The 21723-nt window shown below is 45.8% G+C and overlaps 1 protein-coding gene across 1 annotated transcript in view; it reads left to right on the top strand.

Moving 5' to 3' along the window:
• NFATC4 (nuclear factor of activated T cells 4) overlaps positions 1 to 21723 on the top strand; it is a 298850-nt gene that overhangs the window by 221996 nt on the left and 55131 nt on the right. Inside the window, exon 5 of the mRNA XM_078644835.1 lies at positions 10725 to 10897. Coding sequence (XP_078500961.1) covers positions 10725 to 10897 — 173 coding nt within the window. The remainder of the gene's footprint in view (positions 1 to 10724; positions 10898 to 21723) is intronic.

Genomic DNA, 21723 nt, shown 5'->3' with positions numbered 1-21723 from the left:
ATTCAAACAAAGATAGCTGTTTAATGACAATGCCTAAAAAGACAGGTGTTTGATGAAAATACCTATGCATGAGAATCATTTGTCATGCCCTTTCGTTTTTTGATTGGATTTATGAGGGAAACCTACATAAATTGCCTTGAACTGTGAAAGCAAACCAACAAGGGTTAACATGTCATTATCAAGGGTTTCCAGACTACTCCACAACTTACACGTCACTCAGCTGTATTTTCTTCCAGGGCTGGCACCGTCATAGCACTTTTCCCCCCATCCCTGCTGTTGTCAGTGTTAGCCCCTCACATTCCTTCCCTTTGTGTTGCCCCAAAACCACCCTCCCATCTGGAACCAAAACAAGCATTGGCAAAGCCAAAAGGTCTCCCGTATACAAGAGTTATTGGTTTTGGCAATATGTTTTTGCCATGTTGGCTGCTGTTCAGCATGGCTTAAAGTTAGTGGTGGGGAGTTTCTTAGAATGGAGTGGGGGGAGTAGAGTGCTCTAGACTGGATTTGTTGAAGTAGAGTGTTGTAGAGTGGAGTGGGGAAACAGAGTTGAGTAGAGAGGAGAAGAGTTCAGTTGTTCAGAGACAGAGAGTGTCATAGAGTGCAGTGTCATAGAGGCGTAGAGTGTAGTGGATTGACATAGAGTGGAGTGGGTTCAAGTAGATTGAGGTAGTGGTGTGGATTGGTTTGGAATAGATTGTGGTGGACTGAAATAGGGTTAGGTATGTTGGATTAGGGTGGACTGAAGTGGGGCGGCTTAGATTAGATTGGTATGTGGTGGATTGGATTACAGTAGGAAAGTTGGTAGTGGGGTGAAATAGAGTGGAGGGTGGGGGATTGGATCGAACTGGACTGAAGGGGGTGGGTTGGATTTGAGTGGGGTGGATTGGATTGGGGTGAGTTGGATTGGAGTGAGGTGTGGTGGATTGGAGTTTGGTGAGTTGGATGGATTGGATTGAGTGGGATGGACTGAACTGTGGTAAGGTGAAGTGGAATGGGCTAGGATGGTGTGGATCGAAGTGGGGTGAACTGGTTAAGATGGATTCGATTGGAGTGGGGTGGATTGAAGTGGTGTGGTGGATTGGAGTGGGTTGGAGTGGGGGAAACTGAACTGGGGTGGGGTGAATTGGATTGGTGCGGGTGGATTGGAGTGGAGTAGATTGGATTGCAGTGGGGTGTATTGTTTTGCGTGGGGCGGATTGGATTGGGGTGGGGTGAACCGGATTGTGATTTGGTGGATTGGATTGGGGTAGAGTGGGGTGGGGGTGAACTGGAGTGGGGTGGGGTGGATATGAGTGGGCTAGATTGGAGTTGGCTGCATTTGGGTGGGGTAGATTGGATTGGATTGGAGTGGCATTGATTGGATTGGATAGGTATGAGATGGATTGGATTGGGGTGAGGTGGATTGTATTCGGGTGACATGGATTGGATCGGAGTGGATTGTTTTGGATTGGGTTGGGGCAGAGTGTTTTGGATTGGATTGGGGCAGGCTAGAGTGATGTAGATTGGAGTGGGGCAGATTGTTTTGGATTTGCCAGATAGAAGGCAGTACTGTCTGCCACCCAACAAGTACCAGGAGTATTGTCATTGTTAAGGAATGGGGGCCTGTTGTCCTTCTCATCGTTGAATAATATGTGTGTGCAGTGGTAGATAAACACCTATCTTGGGTGTCTCTGAGTGCAAAGTTACTGAGTGTAGGGAGTCGGTTATGCTGTGACCTGCTCCTTTCATAGTCCCCTTTCCCTCCAGATTGTGAGATCCTCATGTGAGGATGTGAAATGGTCCTAAGGCATGGCCTCTCTCATTTTGGTCCAGCAACTTACTTCACACCTCCATGTCAATCACTTAATACATTCACATTACTGTCCAGAGTGAACACACATTATTTATGAATGATTTAGTTATTCTGAGGAGCAAACAAAAGTACTTACAGCATAATGTGGCAAGGACAAAGAAAGAGAAATCTTGCTGGGACTCACAGCCCCACAGATATGAGGCCACGCTTCCCTGTGGGTAAATCCCACTGTTTGAAGACCACTGGCCTATGGGTTTATACCCCTCCTTCACTGTTGCGAGGTACCCTACCATAGGTCCAACGCTTTTCTTTCTGGAGGCAGCCAGTCTGCAGTAGGTGGTGGAAGTTACCCCAGGCAAAGTAAGCACTAGGTTGTGAAATCAACTTTCCCCTGTACCACACAACCTGTTTTAGCCAGGCTTGGTTGTTAAGGGAAAACACAAAGTGCTTGGGAGACGAGTGTCCTCTGGGGATCAAACCGTGTTCTTCTCAGAAGACTATGCCGTACCATCAAGTCAAGCTAGTTCGTGGTCTGAGTGGGGAGATTCCAAGCTGCAATCGCACCACCACTAAAGCTCTTAAATGGCTCTCAGTGCCAAGCTGCAAAATTTCAAGACACACTGCTTTACCCACCGAGCCATCTAGGGTACTGGACACATTTTCCTACAACACAAACTCAACACCTCAATCATTAATCAGGGGGTTGTAAAGCACGACTACTCACCTGTGAGGGTTTCAAGGAGCTTGGGGGAGGGGGGTCTTCTGTGGATCCATCTGGGTGCGGAAGTTTAGTCGAAGAGCCAGGTCTTGCGATACTTCCTGAACTGGGTGAATAATGCAGATTGCCTGAGGTTGAGCGGCAGGGTGTTCCGGGTCTTGGCGGCGAGGTAGGTGAAGGATTTGTGGGACAGAGGCCAGGCGTGTTTGGTGGATCGGAGGTGTCTGGCGGGTGCATAGAACACCTAGCACCCTCAGAACCACAGTGGCACTGCTTCTGCCGAGTTCCTTCTTCAGAACGTCCCACTTTGGTTGGACCTCCTTGGTGGTACAGGAAGAATACCAAACCTCAACCGCATAAAGTTTTTAAGTCCTTTAAAGACCTTGTTGTTCCTAATCACCTGACCCTGCCACCCAACCAATGTTACTCTGCAACCTGTGTACACCCTATAAGCTAACATCCGAATAATGTAACCATGGACACCAGAGGCAGATGATGTGCATCGCTTAGTGCAAATCTATATGCTTTGCGCTCTTCAGCGATGTCGCGTCGCATGCCTTTCCTGTCTGTAACCCAGAGTCAGGCATGGCAAGAAAGGGAAGGGGAGGAGCTTGGGGGCAGGCCGGCAGTTCGTGCTGATACACGCTGAAATATAGACGTGTAAAAAGGCAGCTGGTGTCCCGTGTGTTCTGTGGTGGCAGGAACAAGAATAGCATTATTGGCATGCCTATGTGTAGCATCACGTTTGCAGTGACGCAAGTGGAGCACCCATCCAGCCCTCTCCACAACACCCAGCACTTCCCACTCAAATCACTCTTTAAACATACACACTTTCACCCATCCACGATATATGGGTAGCTCTTACATGCCCACCCAAACTGGGCATTGGAGCCATAGCAGTGATATGACGTGCTACACAAGTGCCACAGTACAAAGCAGTGCAATACTGTCTCTTTTCAGAGGTCCCCTGAAAGGTTCCTCTGCCAAGGCTTGCGTAACCCCCTGAAGTGAGCAGTTGAGGCGCTGACCGTATCCAGTCGTAGAGAGCTTACTGGCCGTATCCAACTGCTTCCTATGAGGGTGCTGTGGGTGGCAGCCATTTTATAGGTGCGACAGCCAGACACGAGCAATGAAGGTATTGGTCCATCTCCATGCAGGCAGCACTGAGCTCTGGAGTGTTTCTGTGTGAGTCTGGACCATCTGGGGTGCTCTGACATCACAAGTCTGTAGCTGAGGGACATCTAGACTGAGAGCCAAACAATGACCGCGCTGGATGGTGAGCACTGTAAAGCTGAGCTGCGGTGGCCACTGGCCAGCACAGGTCAGACAAGCATGTTCACAAAGTTTTACTGTGGTGAAGTGAAGGCTTCTGGAGAAAGGATGAAAGGATGATGTCAGAAGGGTGGAATGGAAGGACAACATGTGTGGATTGGCCTGAGCGTAGCTTTCATCGGTTCGGTCATGGTGAGCTCCAGTGGTGATGCAGCCTGTCAGCAGCTCGCCTCACTGCTCGCCAGCAGACCCAGCAGCAGCAGGGATGACTGATGCTCCAGCGAGGACCTGGAGGGGTGAGGTGCAGTGGCTCAGTAGTCCGAATGGAGGGTGTGCTGCACGAGTCCCAGTCACAGCTGTGAACTGGCTCCATGTCATGAAGGTGACTTTCAGGAATTCTTGGTTTTAGCCAACAGCACTAAGAATCCCGGGACTTCGTTCACCTTTTCCATCTTAAGTATAGCACTACATGTCACGTCATGCTACGTGACGTAATCAGGGCTGTTGGAAGTCCTCCCAGCATGGTCTAGGCTGACAGCTGTGCTGATGGTGAGCAGGGAGGGCTGCAGAAGTCCAGAGGGAGGGAACACTGAGCATACACAGACGCAGGGAGGGCTGCAGGAACTTGAAAGGGGGAGTTTTCTGTATAAAGGGAGTGCTGCACTGTCTGGAGGCCAGAATCCTGAAAGGAGAGAGCGCTGTAAGAGCACAGAAAGCGAGAGCTGCATGAACCTCACAGGATGGGGTAGTTCTTGTCCAGCCTGGAGAGAGCACCACAGGCACGTGGAGATATTCCATGGAGCCATTGGAGGGAAGCACCGGTCCCTTTCAAGCCTTGGGTACCACATGCATCTGTCATACAGGAACCTGAAGGAGGAACTTCAGGGTAAAGAGTGATGCCCGAGCCCACAGGGTGGGGCCTGCAGGAGGCTGCGGAAAGAAGGGAAGAGACCTGCAGGAACCTCGGGAGATGGGGTGATGCTGGAGCCACGAGGGAGGCCACACTGCAGGATCATGAGTAGAGTCTGTGCCGCAGGAACCAAGAGCGAGGGAGTCGGGGCAGCGTACGCCTGGAGGGAGGGAATGCTGCCCGGAGGGATGGAGAGCTGCAGGACCATAGAGGAGAGCAGGCTGAAGGACAGACTGTCGCCTTGCCAGCCCTGGCAGGGAGGACTGGCAGCTGTCCCGGGGCGCTCTGGTGCAGAGTGATGCTGAACCGCGGTTAATCATCTCCCGGACGGCTCACAGCAACACGCTGCAGCGCTCCGGTTTCCTCAAAACATATGTGAGAGGTGCAGCTCGCATCCTTGGAGTCCAGTTTCACCCATAATAAATTCAGGAGCACGAGAATCAGAATGCAAAACAAACCCCAAGCTGAAAGAGTTGCTCACAAACGACATCGGTGTACCTGAAAGCTTCTAGCACTTGTCTGGTCCCATGCCAACCTCTGTTATGCCAACTTACTGCCGAGTGCATTACCGGGGTTACTTTGAGCAATTCCTGTGCTCTGTAGTCTTTGTATGCACTGCTGGGGGCAATACGTAATGCTGGTAGGGGCTAACCTTCTGCTCAGAGCAGTGTTTACATTTGCTTTAAAGTGTCCCCTACAGTGTGACCCACAAGACACGCACCTTCGCATGTGTAGCCACAACGTAAACATGGAAAGCAGGCTTGAAACGTGGCTGCTGTGCTTGAGCACATGTCCCGAGGTGCTAGCTTTAATCACCTTGGCCTCTTTGCTGAGAGCCTGGATGACGTGGCTGGTGGCAGGAGGTCGTCCGGCGCCACTCATTACAGGAGCGAGTGACCGAGACACCCCACGTGGCCCTTTTGAGGGAAATCCAGCAGGATTCTTGCGAAGTGTTTTCTAATCACATGGCTGGAGCAGCGGAGCTAGGGTGCGGGCTGACCCTACAGGTTCTGTCTAGTGGACATTGGGGCCGACCCGAAGAGTTCAGATGAATACCTCACCGCAGCCTGTGACCAAGATATTTGCAATACTGATCCATCTCTTTCCTAGGACAAGGTGCCAAAGGCCTCAGGAGCCCTTAGTCTGGTTCTATCCAAACTATAGCATAAACTGTGAGTCAAGAGCCTCGTGTGACATCAAGCGCCTCTCATGGCAGACACGAGAGGCGCCGGAGTGGCCTTCAACCCTTTGTGCCTTTGAATAATTCATTTAACGCCAGTGGGTTATGGTGGTTTCGATGCCTGACTCCACCTTCGTCCCAAAGGCTGTGGAAGACTTCCAAAGAATGCGCGCATCCTTTCAGCATGCTCTACATGTCCACATTTTCAGCGCCAGGGTAGACCCTACACATGCCAGGAGGGTACACTACACACGCCAGGCCTCTGTAACGCTTGGCGTTTTTACCCTCAGCAGAACCAGGGACCCGATTTCGATCCACCAACAGTTGGTACATTGTGAAGGACCAGGGGAGGCCAGGATTGCAAGACAGTTTAGGTTCAGTATCACCCATTGCCAGGTAGGTGAGAAGACTACCCACAAGCATTGTGTCAAAATGAAGCCCACAATGCGAAGTCCGATCTCCATACAGTGCTACTGATTGCCTCAACCTAAGCTGCCCCAGGCTGCCTTCTCCTCCCGTTCTTATTCTCTGTTGCTGTGGAATCTGCCCACAAAGTTGAGACTAGTAAAAAGGAAGGCCGTAGGAGTTGAATCAAGTCACTTTTTTTGACTACTGATGAGTCATACAGTCCCCTGCAAGGCTCTGAAGGGTGTACTGCCCTGTTCTGTGAGTTTTCCTGCATAGATTGTTCTTTTTTTCCATTCATTAACGTGTGAGTATCCAAAACACATGCAAACTCAGTGAAGCCTCCCCTTGTTTGCAGGACAGTGACTTCACAGAGATGCTGTGAGGTTGAGGGGCACCCAAAGTGCACTCCTCGGAGAGACTGGCTGCTACCCGCTGCAAAGATATGAAATGAACAATCCAGACATCATAATCTGAATGTATAGCAAATATTACCTTATAGCATTTTTATTCTAGGCCCCCCAAATACGTTTAAGTCAGGGCTCCCTCCAAACTTTTATGACAGAATTGGGGAAGGGGCAGGGTTGAGCTCAGAGGGCAGGGCTTAATAGGTTTTTTCAGAGAGACTTTATGTGATGGTGTATAATCCACAATAAATGTGGGACTTATAAAAGAGCAAATTCAACAAACAAACACATAAATTAACGAAAAAACTCTGCTCCCATGATTGGGGTTTTGTGAGCCCATCAAACTCCTCAGCCCTAATGCACCTGCTGCAGTAATAATAACTTTGGACATGAGTAGCATGAACTCTCCTTCAATTACATTATGCATGATGAGATTTTTTTACGGCTCTGGAAAATTAAGTGATTTGTCAAGAATCACAGGATTTTGAGCACACGCTGGGACTTAAACATGGTTCCCCAGTTCCACAGTCAGCAGCTCTCACCATTAGGCCACATTTCCTCCCTCTCAGAAAAAAATGACCTCCCATGTGTTGCCCCCCTTTGTGCAGCAAATGTGCCCTCCGCCATAATGCTAGCAAAGAAATTGAGCCGCCATACCCTTAAAAAAAAAGAACTAATTGTAATACAGTGGGCACCTCGGCCTAAGTACTGCTGCACCTGCTCCACCGATGACAGCTACTGCCTTGCCAACTGGAATGTCTCCTCTGTCCTTTGTTAACAATGTGTGCACCCATTTTGACCCATCCCAGTCACTGTCATCTCTCTGATGCCCAAAGTAAGGTGCCTCCTCTGATACAATGTCCCCCACCCCTGGACCATTACTCAGAGGCCCAAAGCAACACCACTAAAGCAAGTGGCCACTAGGCCCTAATGCAAATTAGGAATAATAGTAAAACAAACACAGTGGTTAGCTTGCCCCTCATACCACTGGGACCTGGTGCCACTGCACTGGCCGCACCTATCATACCTACAACTCAGAATCAGAATCAGAATAAGCTTTATTCGATATTACAAAGAAATATCATACAAGCATACAATAACGGAATAAAATTAAAACAATACATTTAATCAATTTCATTCAAATAAATGAGTATGGAAGAGTAAATGTAAAGAAAGAAATGATTATCATTTAAAAAGGAGAATCAGAAGGACCAGTGTCAACTTAATAAAAGATTAAAAAAAAGGTCTAAAAAGAGCAGTATATGTAGTTAGGACCTTGCAAAGATATCCTAAATTTGATCGACATGGGAATTTTCGAACAAAAGCTTATCTCAATAACACTCCCTGATAGCAAGGCCAATCTAATAAAAACCAAATACAGCATTACAAACAACAAAATACAGTAAGGCAGGATCCCAAACATAATTAGTTCTTTTCCACCCCAGGGTAGAGATGGTAACATAGGAGTTAAAGTTAGTTATTACGAATCCAAGTGTTTCCCAAAAGGATTATGATGTATTTTATGAGTCCGACCATGTAAGGTATGATTTCAGAAAAGGGGGAAAACAAGGAATTGAGGGATAGAAGTCATATAAGTCCCATATAGGTATTGGGCCGTCTCTCTCTTGTGGCGGCCAGGTTTTCAAGTAAGGGACAATGTTTCTGGCTCTGAATCTCACGAGTACCAGGTCCCCAGGAACATCCTTAGGAAGAGAACCCAACCAGTCCACCCTCCTGACGCTTCTTATTGCTCCATATAAGTGACGAGGCAGTGGCCTATTTTTTGACAGCCAAAATTTGGTTTTGTTAACTAAGTCATGTTGACTCTCAATTTTTCCAGGTGGAAGAGCAGGGACGCCCGCAAGAATGCACACATATGGGGCCGCTTCCGGTGGTAAATGGATAGAGTTAGCCTTGTCATGAACTACTGTAGGTGCCGTCAACTGGGGAAAGGAGACATTTAGAGGGTGTTTAGTTACTTTTTGCCCTACTGTACTAGGGCTAGTTAATTGTATTTGGCAGCTTTTGTCCCGCACAGATGGTTTATAGCCTTCATGAGTAGGAGGTGACTTTGGGCGGTTGAATGTGTCACAGCATTTGTCAGCCGACAGGTTTAACTTGATGGCTGACTCTATTCCAGTGAGCCTATCCCCTAAAAAGTTAATTTTTTCCAACAACGGAGCTATCAGAGAACTAAGCAGTTGTTCAATGAGCGGTAATATATGCAGGTGTGGAGGAGGGGGTAAGGGATCTGGGAGCTCAACAATCGGTGGAATCATAGGGGAGTTAACAATGAGTGAGCTTGGGGAAGGTGTTTGAATCCTTTTCACAGATGAAACCTGAGAGGATGAAAGTATGGGCTTATCTGATTGTATGATATCGCTTTTGGGCGGAAGGGGAGTTTCTGATATATCATAGGTGGTTTGACATAGGAGATTTAGCTCGTTTAACCAAGAGAACTTTTGCTCAGTTCCTGCTACGCTGACTGAGTAATCCACTTTAGAAGTCATGATGATAAGGGGATATAGACAGATGGGTGAGAAAAGGTCTTTACCTTCTAGATGAGCTACGATGTGGCAGCCAAGGGGGGGTGGCCCGACCCGTCCTTATCCGGCCTTTGAGGGCCTAAGAGGGCCCGCCCTTTGCCCGGGCTTCTCCCGCGCGCGACTCGCGGGGCGAGTGGGCTCTCGGTGATTTGTAGCGCCTCCAGGCGCTATGCTGACGCTTGTCAGCCGCGCCGCCCCCGAGTTTGCTGAGGCTGCTGGGGATTGTAGGCTGTGGGTAAGTCTCCCGGTGCTCCCCGTCTCCCTCTGCCCTGCCGTTTCCCTCACGGCGTGGTGCGGCGTCAGGAGCCGATGCCCCTTCTCCGAGTGAAAGTTTTTCACAATAGGTCCCCCTGGGCTCACGGGCGCTCGGTGATTTGTAGCGCCTCCAGGCGCTATGCTGACGCTTGTCAGCCGCGCCGCCCCCGAGTTTGCTGAGGCTGCTGGGGATTGTAGGCTGTGGGTAAGTCTCCCGGTGCTCCCCGTCTCCCTCTGCCCTGCCGTTTCCCTCACGGCGTGGTGCGGCGTCAGGAGCCGATGCCCCTTCTCCGAGTGAAAGTTTTTCACAATAGGTCCCCCTACCTACAACTCTGTGAAGCAAGCTGATTGCTCTGTTATCTCCACTCAGCCATCACTTCTAGGCCTGAGCCACAAAGTAGGCTTTCTGCTCCTTTGTGTAAAACAAGAAATCTCATCTCTGCTACTTGAAAGGTAAATGTGTGCGATTGGTTAATTACCAAATATAAAGAGTGCTTGGATGCCAGTATCGACTTTAACTGGTGGAGTCATTTGGAACTCCACGGTGACAAATGTTTCTTCTTCTTGAGAGGTAATGTGACAGTGTTATCAGCCGAGTTCTGCAGTGTGTACTTTTTATGGACAATAATAATTATGTGCTGAGGTATAGTCGTATTACTAATATATATAGATATAAATAATGACTGACATATTCACAACGCTTTCTGTTACCCGCTGGGATTTCATAGCACGATAAAACACAGCCTCTATTTCCCACTGCACAACTAGGGTTATTTTCTGTTTCTTGATAAGGGTGTTGCAAGTCAACTTGGCATTCCATAACCTCATAAAGGTCTCGTTCCTCTATATGATTATTGAATCCCTCGGTGACTTGCAATATCCTTATAATGTACGGCAGGTGGGACTATTTCCCTTCTATAATACATGTGTGTTATACACTATGAAGAGATATTCATTGGATTCGAATGTTTCTGAAGTACAGAAGTTATGATTCGATATGTATTTGATTATAGTATCAGTACGTTATTTAGAGTAAAATGTAATAGTAATTTGATTAAAAAGTAGATGCATGTTACTGACCGTAGAAGGACAGGTAATTGACTACATAACTTCATATATAATCTCTGTGAGTTGAGTACAATCTAAGGAGAACCAAGTGTGTGATTATGAACTGTATTTCACCATCCTTTTGTGCACTGGTTTGTTTTGCTCTATAATGTTTGTATATTACTCTTCCAGTATTGACTGTGCAGGGATCCTGAAGCTGCGGAACTCCGATATCGAGCTGCGGAAGGGCGAGACGGACATTGGGAGGAAGAACACACGAGTCCGGCTGGTCTTTCGGGTACACATACCGCAGGGCAACGGGAAGGTGGTCTCCCTCCAGTCTGCCTCCATTCCTATTGAATGCTGTAAGTAGGTCATGGGCATTGGCCAACAGTGGAAGCCAGTCACACACAGGGCCATAATCCTTCGAGATGTAATCTACGAGTCACAATTTTTTTTTACTGAGATGGTATTTAATCAACTACTCCCAAAACATTGTTATTTGGCTGGGAATAATACATTCTTGGTAACGAAAACCACTATTTAAAAACAGTGTGCTTTATTAAGAGAGGAATCCCTCTGTATGCTACTGAGAAACAATTCCTCTGATCAAATCCTTTTGTTCAAAGGTGGTCCTCCAGTTCTTGGAAAGTAAGCCTCAATTCACAACACATCTTTCACTTTTCTGAGATGAATACCACATTCCTGGGAGATTAAGCCTGCATTCACATTAGAACACATTTGAGATATTGGTAGATGAAATGAAAAGTTACTTATTTGTAGCAATACTTTTCGTGCAAGTGTGTTCAAAGAAGCATAAATAAAATTCTTACGCGATGTTCAGGACTTTTGAAATTCTTTTTTTTCTTTCTAATTGCCAACTTACACAACACAAATGAGCCCTCAAATACCCTCACTAAAATCGGATACTTTCTATTTTGGGCACTGTTGGATCAGAGCACTACAAAATGCAGCGATCTAAGTGATCCGTTTTAGTTTATTTTACACTCTGCATCTGTACCCAAACCTCACAAAGGTCAGGGATTTAGGGCTAGATTGCAAGTTAACCGGGTAGATTTCCCTAGCCAAATAACTTTCTTGCTAAATAGTTCTTGTTACAGATATATAACATGTTCTTTCCTAGCAAGAGATCCACTTTAGATTTTGTAAACATGAGGATAGATTTGAAGGTGTCAGTGTTATCTAAAATCAGTAGCCAGATGTACTAGGGTTACATAGAGCACGAGGTTCCCTGGGATACAATCTAAATGGTAACAAGTTGGCAAAGCCAACTAGTCTCACTATTTCTGAAGGAGCGGCATTCACATTTCCATACTCTTCATAAGCTACAATCTGCGTTTTCCCAATTCAGGCTGGAGCGCATTGTTATTAGAGGTGCCCGAGTTAGCTACAAGTGATTTATGAAGCAGGCTGCAGCACTATAAGCCGTTACGAGGAGGCCCATAGTCATAACTTTCTCCTTTTTCAATATACCACCATCTCATAGCAGGCATGCGTTATACACACTGCAGAGATGGCAGTAGGTTAGGTATGGTAGAGAAGCTATTGTTGGTATGTTAGGTTAGGTGTTGTAAATAGGCATGCTAGGTTAGCTATTGTGCATACTGTATTGTATTGCAGCACTTACAGGGTGCTTACTACCCCATATGGGGTGCTGAAGCACTTTCCTAAATGGGTAGCACTCTACACCGTGTGGTTGAAAGGATGTTGTCTTTGTTTTGATCCTATGTGGAAGTGTTTCCATGTGGTGTGTGATGACCACTGAGGTGTGGTTATCGTGTTACGAAACGTGGCGCCTAGCAGTTTGGTGAATTGTCAAGTTTGAGAGACACAGGAAAAGGGACATCTAAAGGATATTGGGGGCCCAGGGCCAAATGTATTTTGGGGGCCCTGTTTGTAACAGCTTTGAATTTATTATCCAATTTCAGATCTTTTATGCCTTCTTTGGCCAGGTCACTGGCAGAGTACAGACACACATGTCCACATTCTAAATGTGTTTGCATCTAATATTCAGGGATAGTGACGTGTGATTTCATTAACATAATTAAGCAGCATCTCACTAATATTATTGCAAATAATCTTTGTAATCCCTGCCGTTTCTCATAAGTGATCTAAAAGAAACTGTTTTTATGGATGTTGCTTGGTGTTGAAAAACAAACATTTCTCTGCCAAATGTCTGTACTGGACTCCAATACGTCACCCACATTAAAAATAAATGAAAGGAAAACGGTATATAAAAAAATCTGTTAAGAATTATTCAATTTAATCAGCACAACAACATAGCTGGCTCTATCAGGGCCCCCCTAAAAGGCTGGGGCCCTGGGATAGAGCCCACTCTTCACATGCCTTAAAATATCTCTGCACAGAAGCAGTTTTATGGTTTTCAGTATGCTGGTAGCTTGAACAGCTCTGCAGGTCCCTTTATAGTATTTCTTATGATATAGTCTGCTTAGCTGGCTACTGCACCTGGTTGTATTGTTGTTGTCCTCAGCTGATATGGTTGGAGGGAAGGAGAAATTGAGAGATCTGTAGGGATGGGCATTTTTACTATCGCCCCATATCTGAGTGTCTTTGAGAGACGTAAAGAAGCTGTCAAAATGTTCAGATATATGGGGCCTGCAGTGGTGCACTATAATGTGGACTCTGAATTTTCCAGCAATGTGTGACATAGCTCTTCCATTATTCTGTGTGTGTTCGTTTGGTGATGTCTGTTCTTTTGGCTGCACAGTACTGGTGATGGACAACCCTCAGAGCAGATATGTCTTATGTGAATTTAAGAGGTATAAGTTATGATTATCCGTTGACTGCTTCATATTATGGTTTTAATGTAATTGTGGGTCATTGAATACATAACTATATAATGCCACGCAAACCATTGCTTCTTAGCTTACCTGCATTTCGAAATCAGTTTGCTGGTTTAATTATTTGCAATTTGTGGGTTGTAAGCTGAGGATTGCACTTGAGGATTCAACTGTGTTCTGGGCTCTGTTGCTGGAATGTGGGTGGTCCAGTTATCTAGGAAATGGCCATGTTTTCAGAAATTTACTTGATCCTGGGTGCTTCTAATTCTGCCTGGGAGTGAATTCCAGAGCTTGGTGGCTTGTACTGAGAAAGCAATGCCTCCTACGGATTTCGTATGGTAAAGTGGTATGATATGTAGTGCAAGTCTGGAGCGCAGTGTTATTTTTTGTTTTGTATTGGTTGAATTTAACTTGTAGGTATAGCGACTCTTTTCCTTGGAAGGCTCTGTGAACATCGCAGTAAATCCTCTCCAGTGTCTGAAAATAAATGCTGCAAAAGAAGAACCCGGTTAACAGAAAGTTACACTGTCCCACATTGCACTTTCTCTGTAGTACCAATGCACTACATAAGAAAAGCACATTTTAGAATCCATGTTTTTAATTTACTTACATTGCACTTTGCATTTAAAATCTGACTTCTAATAATACACGTTTCTGCATAAAACTCATTTTTAAATAGTAACACATAATCCCCAACAAAAACACACATTTCTCAAAACTTTACCGGACACCTATGCAGTTTCAGGCAAACAATGATACTAAAGGGACGATGTTCAAATACTCTAAACCTTTCTTAAAAGTAGCAACTGAAATGTATCAATTATGTACTATAAAAAAAAGTAACACATGTAATATGGTCCTATATTACCATCTCGGGTTATTGGTGACATTAATAAATCAAGTCACCAAAACCCCTCTGTGGCAATATAAACCCATAACACACAGCTACTTGTTTGTTATGTATTCTATGTATATAGCACATAATACCCATTTCCGTGCTGAAATGCCATGCAGCCTTAAAGAAGGCAAAGGTGTAAAAGGTGAGAATAGTACTGAAGCAATCTATAAGAGCACAGAATGTCGCTCTATTTAGAAAAGAAGGTTTTAAGCCGCATCTACATTTTATATATCAATCTTTGGCCCGATTTGTCATGCCAAAGCTTTCTTTGATCTTTGAGCCAGGAACAAAAACCTTACCCCTTTCCCACTGGCACCAAGTCATAGCTAGCACATTTTCCCCACATATCTCAACTATTTAGAATGCTATAGTGGCATATTTTAGATGGCAAATACTTTGGGTGTATAACACAAAGGGACCAGTGCACCATGCAGAGTTTTTTTAAACAAATGAAGTCCTCTAAACGTAAACACAAGGAGAAGATGGATGGAGTGTTGAAACTTTTCAAACACTCACCCCAAGTCACAGATCTGGGTTGCATCATCATCGTTCTTTAGCTCACTTCGCCACCCCAGTTCAGACACAGCTATATGCAAATCAGTGTTGACCCTGTGCTTTATGGGAACAGTCCATCCAGAACTTCCAAACAATGTATTTCCTTGACCGGAAACAAGCATCCTTGGACCGGTTTCGGGGTAACACCCCTCATCAGCCAGGCTAGCTTGAATCCAGTGGCAAAGTGAGAAAGGGACCCACGTCTGGGCATACCCTGCCAACTTAGGGCGAACAAAGCAAACACAAGGATATGATGGATTCAAACTAGATCTGTGACTGGGCATGAGTGTTTGAAAAGTTTCAGCGCTCTGTCCATGATCTCCTTGTGGTTGCTTTGTTTGCGCTAAGTTGGCAGGGTTTGCCCAGACGTGGGTCCCTTGCTCACTTTGTCACTGGATTCAAGCTAGCCTGGCTGATGAGAGTTGTTAGCCCAAAACAGGTCCCAGGATGCCTGTTCCGGTCCAGGGAAGGCATTTCTTGGCAGTTCGGACTGGACTGTTCCCATGAGGCACAGGTACAAGACTGATTTGCATATAGCTGTGTCTGAACTGGGGGGGAGGGAGCTAAAGAACGACGATGGATTCAACCCAGATCTGTGACTGGGGGTGAGGGTCTGAAAAGTTTCCGTCCATCATCTCCGTGAGTTTGCTCTGTCCTCTAAACGTAACCAATTTCCAACCAGCTTCCAACACACTTTCATATTTACTGAAACTCGGGGCAATTGTCACTCCTTTATTTTGAGTAATTTACAGTTTATGCAGCTGGTACAAAGAGGTACCTACCTAAGGGCTATTCTTACAGCCTAAGTAGGAGTTTCCTATGACTTCTGTTAATATGGTTCAGTGTTGGTGGATGAAAGTCTTCGCCTTGCATAGGAATGATAGATGAAAGAATGTTTTTCACCACTTGTATGGCCCTAAGAACCATTTAGAATTCGCCATCAAGATACACTACAACGTTTTTCACTTTCCACTGGCGCTTGAAGGAATACCCAAGCAGGTTACAGAAGGGTGCCAATGTTTACTTGATGTGCTACCATAGTTTTCATTGCAAACATAAATTTTGCTTTGGCCATGTGAGTTGACGCCAGGCAGTAGGTAAATGAGAGTAGGGGAGAAGGCTGGCTAGGTGACCTTAATTCCAGTCAGACACAGGGCAGCAATACATTAGCTTAAATTGACCTGGTTTTTCCAATCTCCATCCTGCCTCCAGCCCTCCTCCCAAGCCTCTGAGGTCTGTTCCTGGTCTGCTCTTGTTATACAGCATCTCTGGGTGATTCCAAGCTACAGTTCAGAAGCTGTCTCAGTCTGACTTGACTAATGAAGAATGTGGTCTTTCTTTAGGTAAAAGACCTCTTGGACTGCTGACAAGACATGATTACGGAAAATCGCATGAGCATTCTCACAGTAGTGGGAAATAACATTTAGCATTCTTTTATTCTTCCAGAGCTTATGTTCCTTTTTGGGACACGAGCTCAGGAACATTAAAATAAATCCCCTGGACACCCGGTGACCACACTAGGGGAACGGTTGGAAGCGACTGAATGTTACAGCTGGCTTAGAGTCGAGTATCTTGAGAAGGCTAATTCAAAGTATTTGACTAGACTACGGGGGATGCAAGAAGAATATTTGTTGTTTTCTGTTCAATGGTATCTATTATTTTTGAATGATGAAATGTATAAACCTGTGAATAAAATACAAATAAACAGATCTTTAACAAAATCTCCTAAGAGAAAATTCTTAATTAAATCTCAAACAACATCCAACAGCATGCCCTAAACTGAGACACTACAGAGAGCTGGAAGTGTTCATTCATTCAAAACAAGTGGTCACGCCTGAAAGCACAGCTTGACCAGCCAAACACCCATGTTAGGTATGGTAGGTGCATAATGTATGTAGGTATGGTATTGTAGACAACATAGGTGAGTATTGTGGTTATGGTAGGTGAGTAGGTGTAGTTGTGGTAGGTAAGCAAGTTGCATGTTAGTTATGATTCGTTAGGTATAGTATAGTAATAATAATTGTAACCACTTTGCTGTGCAGACAGCATTAGCAGAGCTAAGCTCTACCCTCAAAGACGAGTGTTGTGAAACTGAGACAGAAGTTTAAGTTTCCTTAAAAAGGTGAATATTAATCGCACACACAGCAAAATACTGCACAGTAGATATTTTTTTACAAAAGTCCAGTAATTGTATTGTATTTGTTGTATGTTTACGACATTTTTAGTTTGTGAACAAAAAATTAGTAACCTGAACAATATCAGACCTGTCAACTTGTAAAACCTTTTTACCATGTGAGAGGAGGCCGAGCTTTGTGCTGAACACTGCCTTAGAGGCGCTTCGGCCAACTACAAAAAAGATTTTGAGGCTTCAGTCGATGTCCTGGGGACGGTCCAAAGCCTGTCATGGATGTTGGCTGTGTAGATCCTCCAAGTATGAAGTGCTCACTCTGTGTATGGGCATCCTGCTTACCTTTTTTTCCACCGTCTCTCAGAAGGGAGTTGATATTGTGTGACAAATGGTGGTGCAATCTGGTTTGGAAGTCCTGCAACACGTTAACATGACAGCAGAGTAAAATAAATGAATGTTCAAGAGTGATTAGTGACTAGCACTTTATTTTATGACATGCTTAGGCATCCAAGAAGCAAGTTATAAATGAGCAATTGACATGTCATTGTGCTAGAAAAATTAATAAATCATTCTATATATACCAGCATCTCATTTTCAAGCTACATATCTTATTGCTTCTGCCGTTTAACAAAAGAACAGCTTGATCTAATTACCAACATTCAAAGAGAACACAAATAGGACAATGCAGCCATCCTCAATCTGAAATGGTGTTAATAGACAGCCCAACCAATCACTAGCAAACTATGAAAAACACATGAAAGCTAATGGCTGAAGAGGGCTGACTTAAAGCCCACTCTCTCGGCTACTTCAAACTTATTTTTGATGTATGACAAGCTCTCATAACTGACAGCTAAAGCGGTCTGTGGTATGACCTAAAATGGTATACAATAGAAAACATTAATGAAGTTAACAACATTCCAAACGTTGTGTTCTATGGTACCTGTGTTTGTACAAGGGGAGTTTGTAGCCGTCAGAGAAGGATATTGTTGTCATACTATATGAAGACGAAACAGCACTATATTTGATCAGAATTACATTCACCTCATGACCTAGCACTATTTCTCTGTGGTTTTTAGATCTCAGTCTGCGATGGCTGCGCTTGCACAGTCTCGCTGGCAAGATTCACTGAGATAAAGAGAACATCACTAGCGAGGCTAAGCCCCGCCCCTCGTCTCCATTGGCTGGCATCCTAAACAGTGGCCAGCCATTGGAGAAGAGGTCCTAGTGACGTTCTTCTTTCTCTTTAAGCCCCGTCCTTTTCAGATTGGGTTCCTTGACTTATTTCTGAAGTAAAAGGTTTCTTATCTTCTTTATGGGTCCAGATGGCCCCATAAAGAAGATAAGGAACCTTTTATGCCAGCAGGAAGTCGGGGCGCCCAGTGTGAAAAGGACGGGGCTTACAGGCAAAAGGTATGGCGAGCGCTTGTTGTCATCACTACTCACGAAATGTTGCAAGTTTCACTGCGCTAGCACCATCTAACTGTTCTAATAGTTCACCCCTGCCTAGATTTATCAACTACTCATACATTTTCTAAAAAGCGATGCCACTCCTCGGAGCATCGACGGCCGGCACGGGTTAACTGCGTCCGTCTCCGAGCTCGTTCAGCCGTCCGTGCCCTTTCACGCGCATAAATACGAAGAAAGAAAATCTGCAGTTTTGCAGCATCCACGGGCACCGCTGGCTCCCCGCCGGCGTGCGACGACCATATATCGGTACCGCAACAAGAGGGCGGGCAGCTGTGCCCAACCCTTGCTGATTGATGTCGGGTGAATTCTGCCGCTCTGCGCCTTCCTGCTTTACGCCGCGCTGCGTTGACCCTTCCTGGGCTGTTAGGTTTCAGTCAGACGCCGGCTAGATTCGAAGGTGGGCCCGCGCGAGCCGTTTGTTGAGGCTCGCGCAGCGGTACTCGCCTAGCGTCCCCTTCCCAATAGCGCGCGATGCAGTGTTCGCCTTCCCCGCCCCCCTCCCCGAGCTGACACCTGACCGCCTCCTCTCACGGTCCCGGGAGAAAGGCCTTGTCTGTTCACTGCTCCGAGCTCATCATGTTCAGCGCGTCCTGCGCCACAGACACCTAGTTTCCGCTCTGAAATCTGCTTTTGCAAATATAATTTGATACGTTCCGACCCGCTTGTTCGCCAGTTATTAGATGCGCACTAGTGACATTTAGCACCAGAATGAAACGTAGCTCTCACAGAGTGCAAGTTGGGACAGATGAAGAGAGGCTGAAAAGCTACATTACAGGAGGCACAATAAAAAGTGTATGTATGTGCATCAAAATGCATTTATGCCATGCTGTGAAAATAAACGTGGCTGTAGGTGTAATAAGCACCGATTCACCCTTGTATGAGTGCAGTGCAAAGGTACACGCAATGTTTTAACCCTAGCATGGATTAACTTGAAAAATCCTCGCATCTTGTTTCTTATTGGATCTCGTATTCGGTTTTGCAGTGGCTTTGGTAAGAAAATACCTCAACCCATCTCTTTAGTAAACGTCACTACTCGTTCTGGTCAAATACTTGTGTTCACAACTAATGCACATTGTATGGTATAGACCTTGCATTTCTATAGGGTTTACTACCACTGGCATTACTGTGTGTGTGTGTGTGTGCTTTGTGCTCTGTTAACTGTCTGTGGGTTTTAAGGGTTCATGTATGATTGCAGCGATTTTAATTTTTAGATCACTTTTATGAAGTTCTATGTAAACCTTAAGACGTACAAGTAATCCCCGTCTGGCCAGTTCCACACAATCAGTTGAATGTGAATAATAGCAAGTTATGTCATTTAAGTGAGAGCGAGTGTCAGTGCACAGTGACTTTTTTTGTATAGTGATACAATACAGTGGACGCAGTATCAGGGAACTTTAAGAGCTGACTGTGCCCAAATTCGCAGGACGGTACCAAACATTCGGCAAACTACACTACATTAGCTACTGCGTTTGAGGGTGTGTGTGTCTGGCTCTGTGTGTGTGTGTCTGGCTCTGTGTGTGTGTGTCTGGCTCTGTGTGTGTGTGTGTGTGTGTCTGGCTCTGTGTGTGGCTCTGTGTGTGTGTGTGTGTGTGTGGCTGTGTGTGTGTGTGTCTGGCTCTGTATGTGTGTGTGTGGCTGTGTGTGTTTGTGTGGCTCTGTATGTGTGTGGAAATGTGTGTGTGTGGCTCTGTGTGTATGTTGCTCTGTGTGTGTGTGTGGCTCTGTGTGTGTGTGTGTGTGTGTGTGTGTGTGTGTGTGTGTGCGTGTGTGTGCAAATGCAATAAGTCTCGCATTTGCGAGAGATTAAGCTATTGGCATTGTAAATGACAATGCCATTTATTTATCTGTTTTCAAAACCAACACATGCATACAACATTTGTTATTTACAATGCCAATAGCTCTAACTTTTGCAAAGGCGAGACCGTTGCATTGTAAATGCTTGTTCAGATTAAGCTGACTTGTAATAAGCATGTGTTAGAATTGTCAGCCTTAGGATTATCTTCCCCTAAAGTTTTTGCCTACCTCCTCCGCTTTTTGCTGGCATTGTTTTTGCTGGCCTTAGGACTCTACGCACTTTGCCACTGCTAAACTGTGCTAAAGTGAATGTGTTTACTGACAGGGGTGTGGAATTAAAAAAAATATCTACTTGTCTATGGGGCAGGTTGCTTCATAAATCCACTTGTCCTGTAACAAAATCCATTCAAACTTCCATTCAAAATACCACTTCAAACTCAGAACTTATAAACTGTTTGAGGTGTTCCTTTAGTTCTGTGGCCAGATGTTGTACCCACATTGGGGGCTCCAGAGTTTGGTGGCTACATTCAACAGCCACTTGACCTCCCGCCAAATTGTCCGGGGCCCCCGCCGAGGACTTTTTTCGCCTGTTTCCCTCTTTTTTGAGCGGTTTGCTTGCAGAGACCTACTCTCTTTCTTTGTCCCCTGCCCTTGCCTGTCTTCTCATTAGTGTCTCCAATTGGGCGCCCTTGGGCACAAGGTAGGTCAGGCGTAGTGGGAGCCTCCAGTGTTTGAGTGGGGTGGGATGGCTCTGGAACCTTAGTTGGGGAGGTGGCTGGTAACACAGGAGTTAACTATAGGCGTTTCTCGGTGCGTTCGATTTTACTCGAGACAACTCCTATTGCCTGCTGCAACATTTTATCAATGGCAGGTGGTTTAACAATTGGCGTGGGTAGTACTGTTTTCTGCCAAGTCATTGGCCTAGAGGGCGGGGAGGTGTTCTTTCCCATGGTTATTCGCTTAGTAGTCCCGTTGAAGATAGTTTGTGGCAGTAGGATTGGAATTCCAATGGCACAGTGGACTTTAGCTTTTGACCCAGCAATAACCCCCCAGCAGTTTAAATCTGTTTCTTTTTGTATATATATCATTGAAAGTACCTTTAATCAGCAGCCAAGGGGGGTGGCCCAGCCCAGCCTCGTACAGTCTCGGACGGGCCACCCCATGGCCCACGCGCGTCTCGCGATGCGGGGATGCCGCTGTCGTTTTATCGCGCCCCCCAGCGTGGTCTCGGGTGAGTGAGAGCAGGGGCCTCTGGGCAATGTGGTTCGTTGGGCCGTTCCCCTCACGGCCGGGAAGTGAAGGTGGTGGTCGTTCCCCTCATGGCGGCAGCAGAGGCTGCTTCAGAATAGCCCAGTCAAGATGTGTAATAAGGTTTTGCATTAATGAACCATAAATACAAGTTTGAACAGCATTAACGCATGGACACAAATTACCTTAACTGCAGGCAATGATATTCCCTGATCTATAATGTGGTACTGTGAACTTACAGCCAAAGGGTTTGTGGTGTATGGGGTTGGGCCTACTTGT

The sequence above is a fragment of the Lissotriton helveticus genome, chromosome 5_1 (genome assembly GCF_964261635.1).
Source record: "Lissotriton helveticus chromosome 5_1, aLisHel1.1, whole genome shotgun sequence".
In the NCBI taxonomy this organism is placed as follows: Eukaryota; Metazoa; Chordata; class Amphibia; order Caudata; family Salamandridae; genus Lissotriton; species Lissotriton helveticus.
Note: the sequence above shows the minus strand (reverse complement) of the source record. Positions and strands in the feature narration are given on the sequence as shown.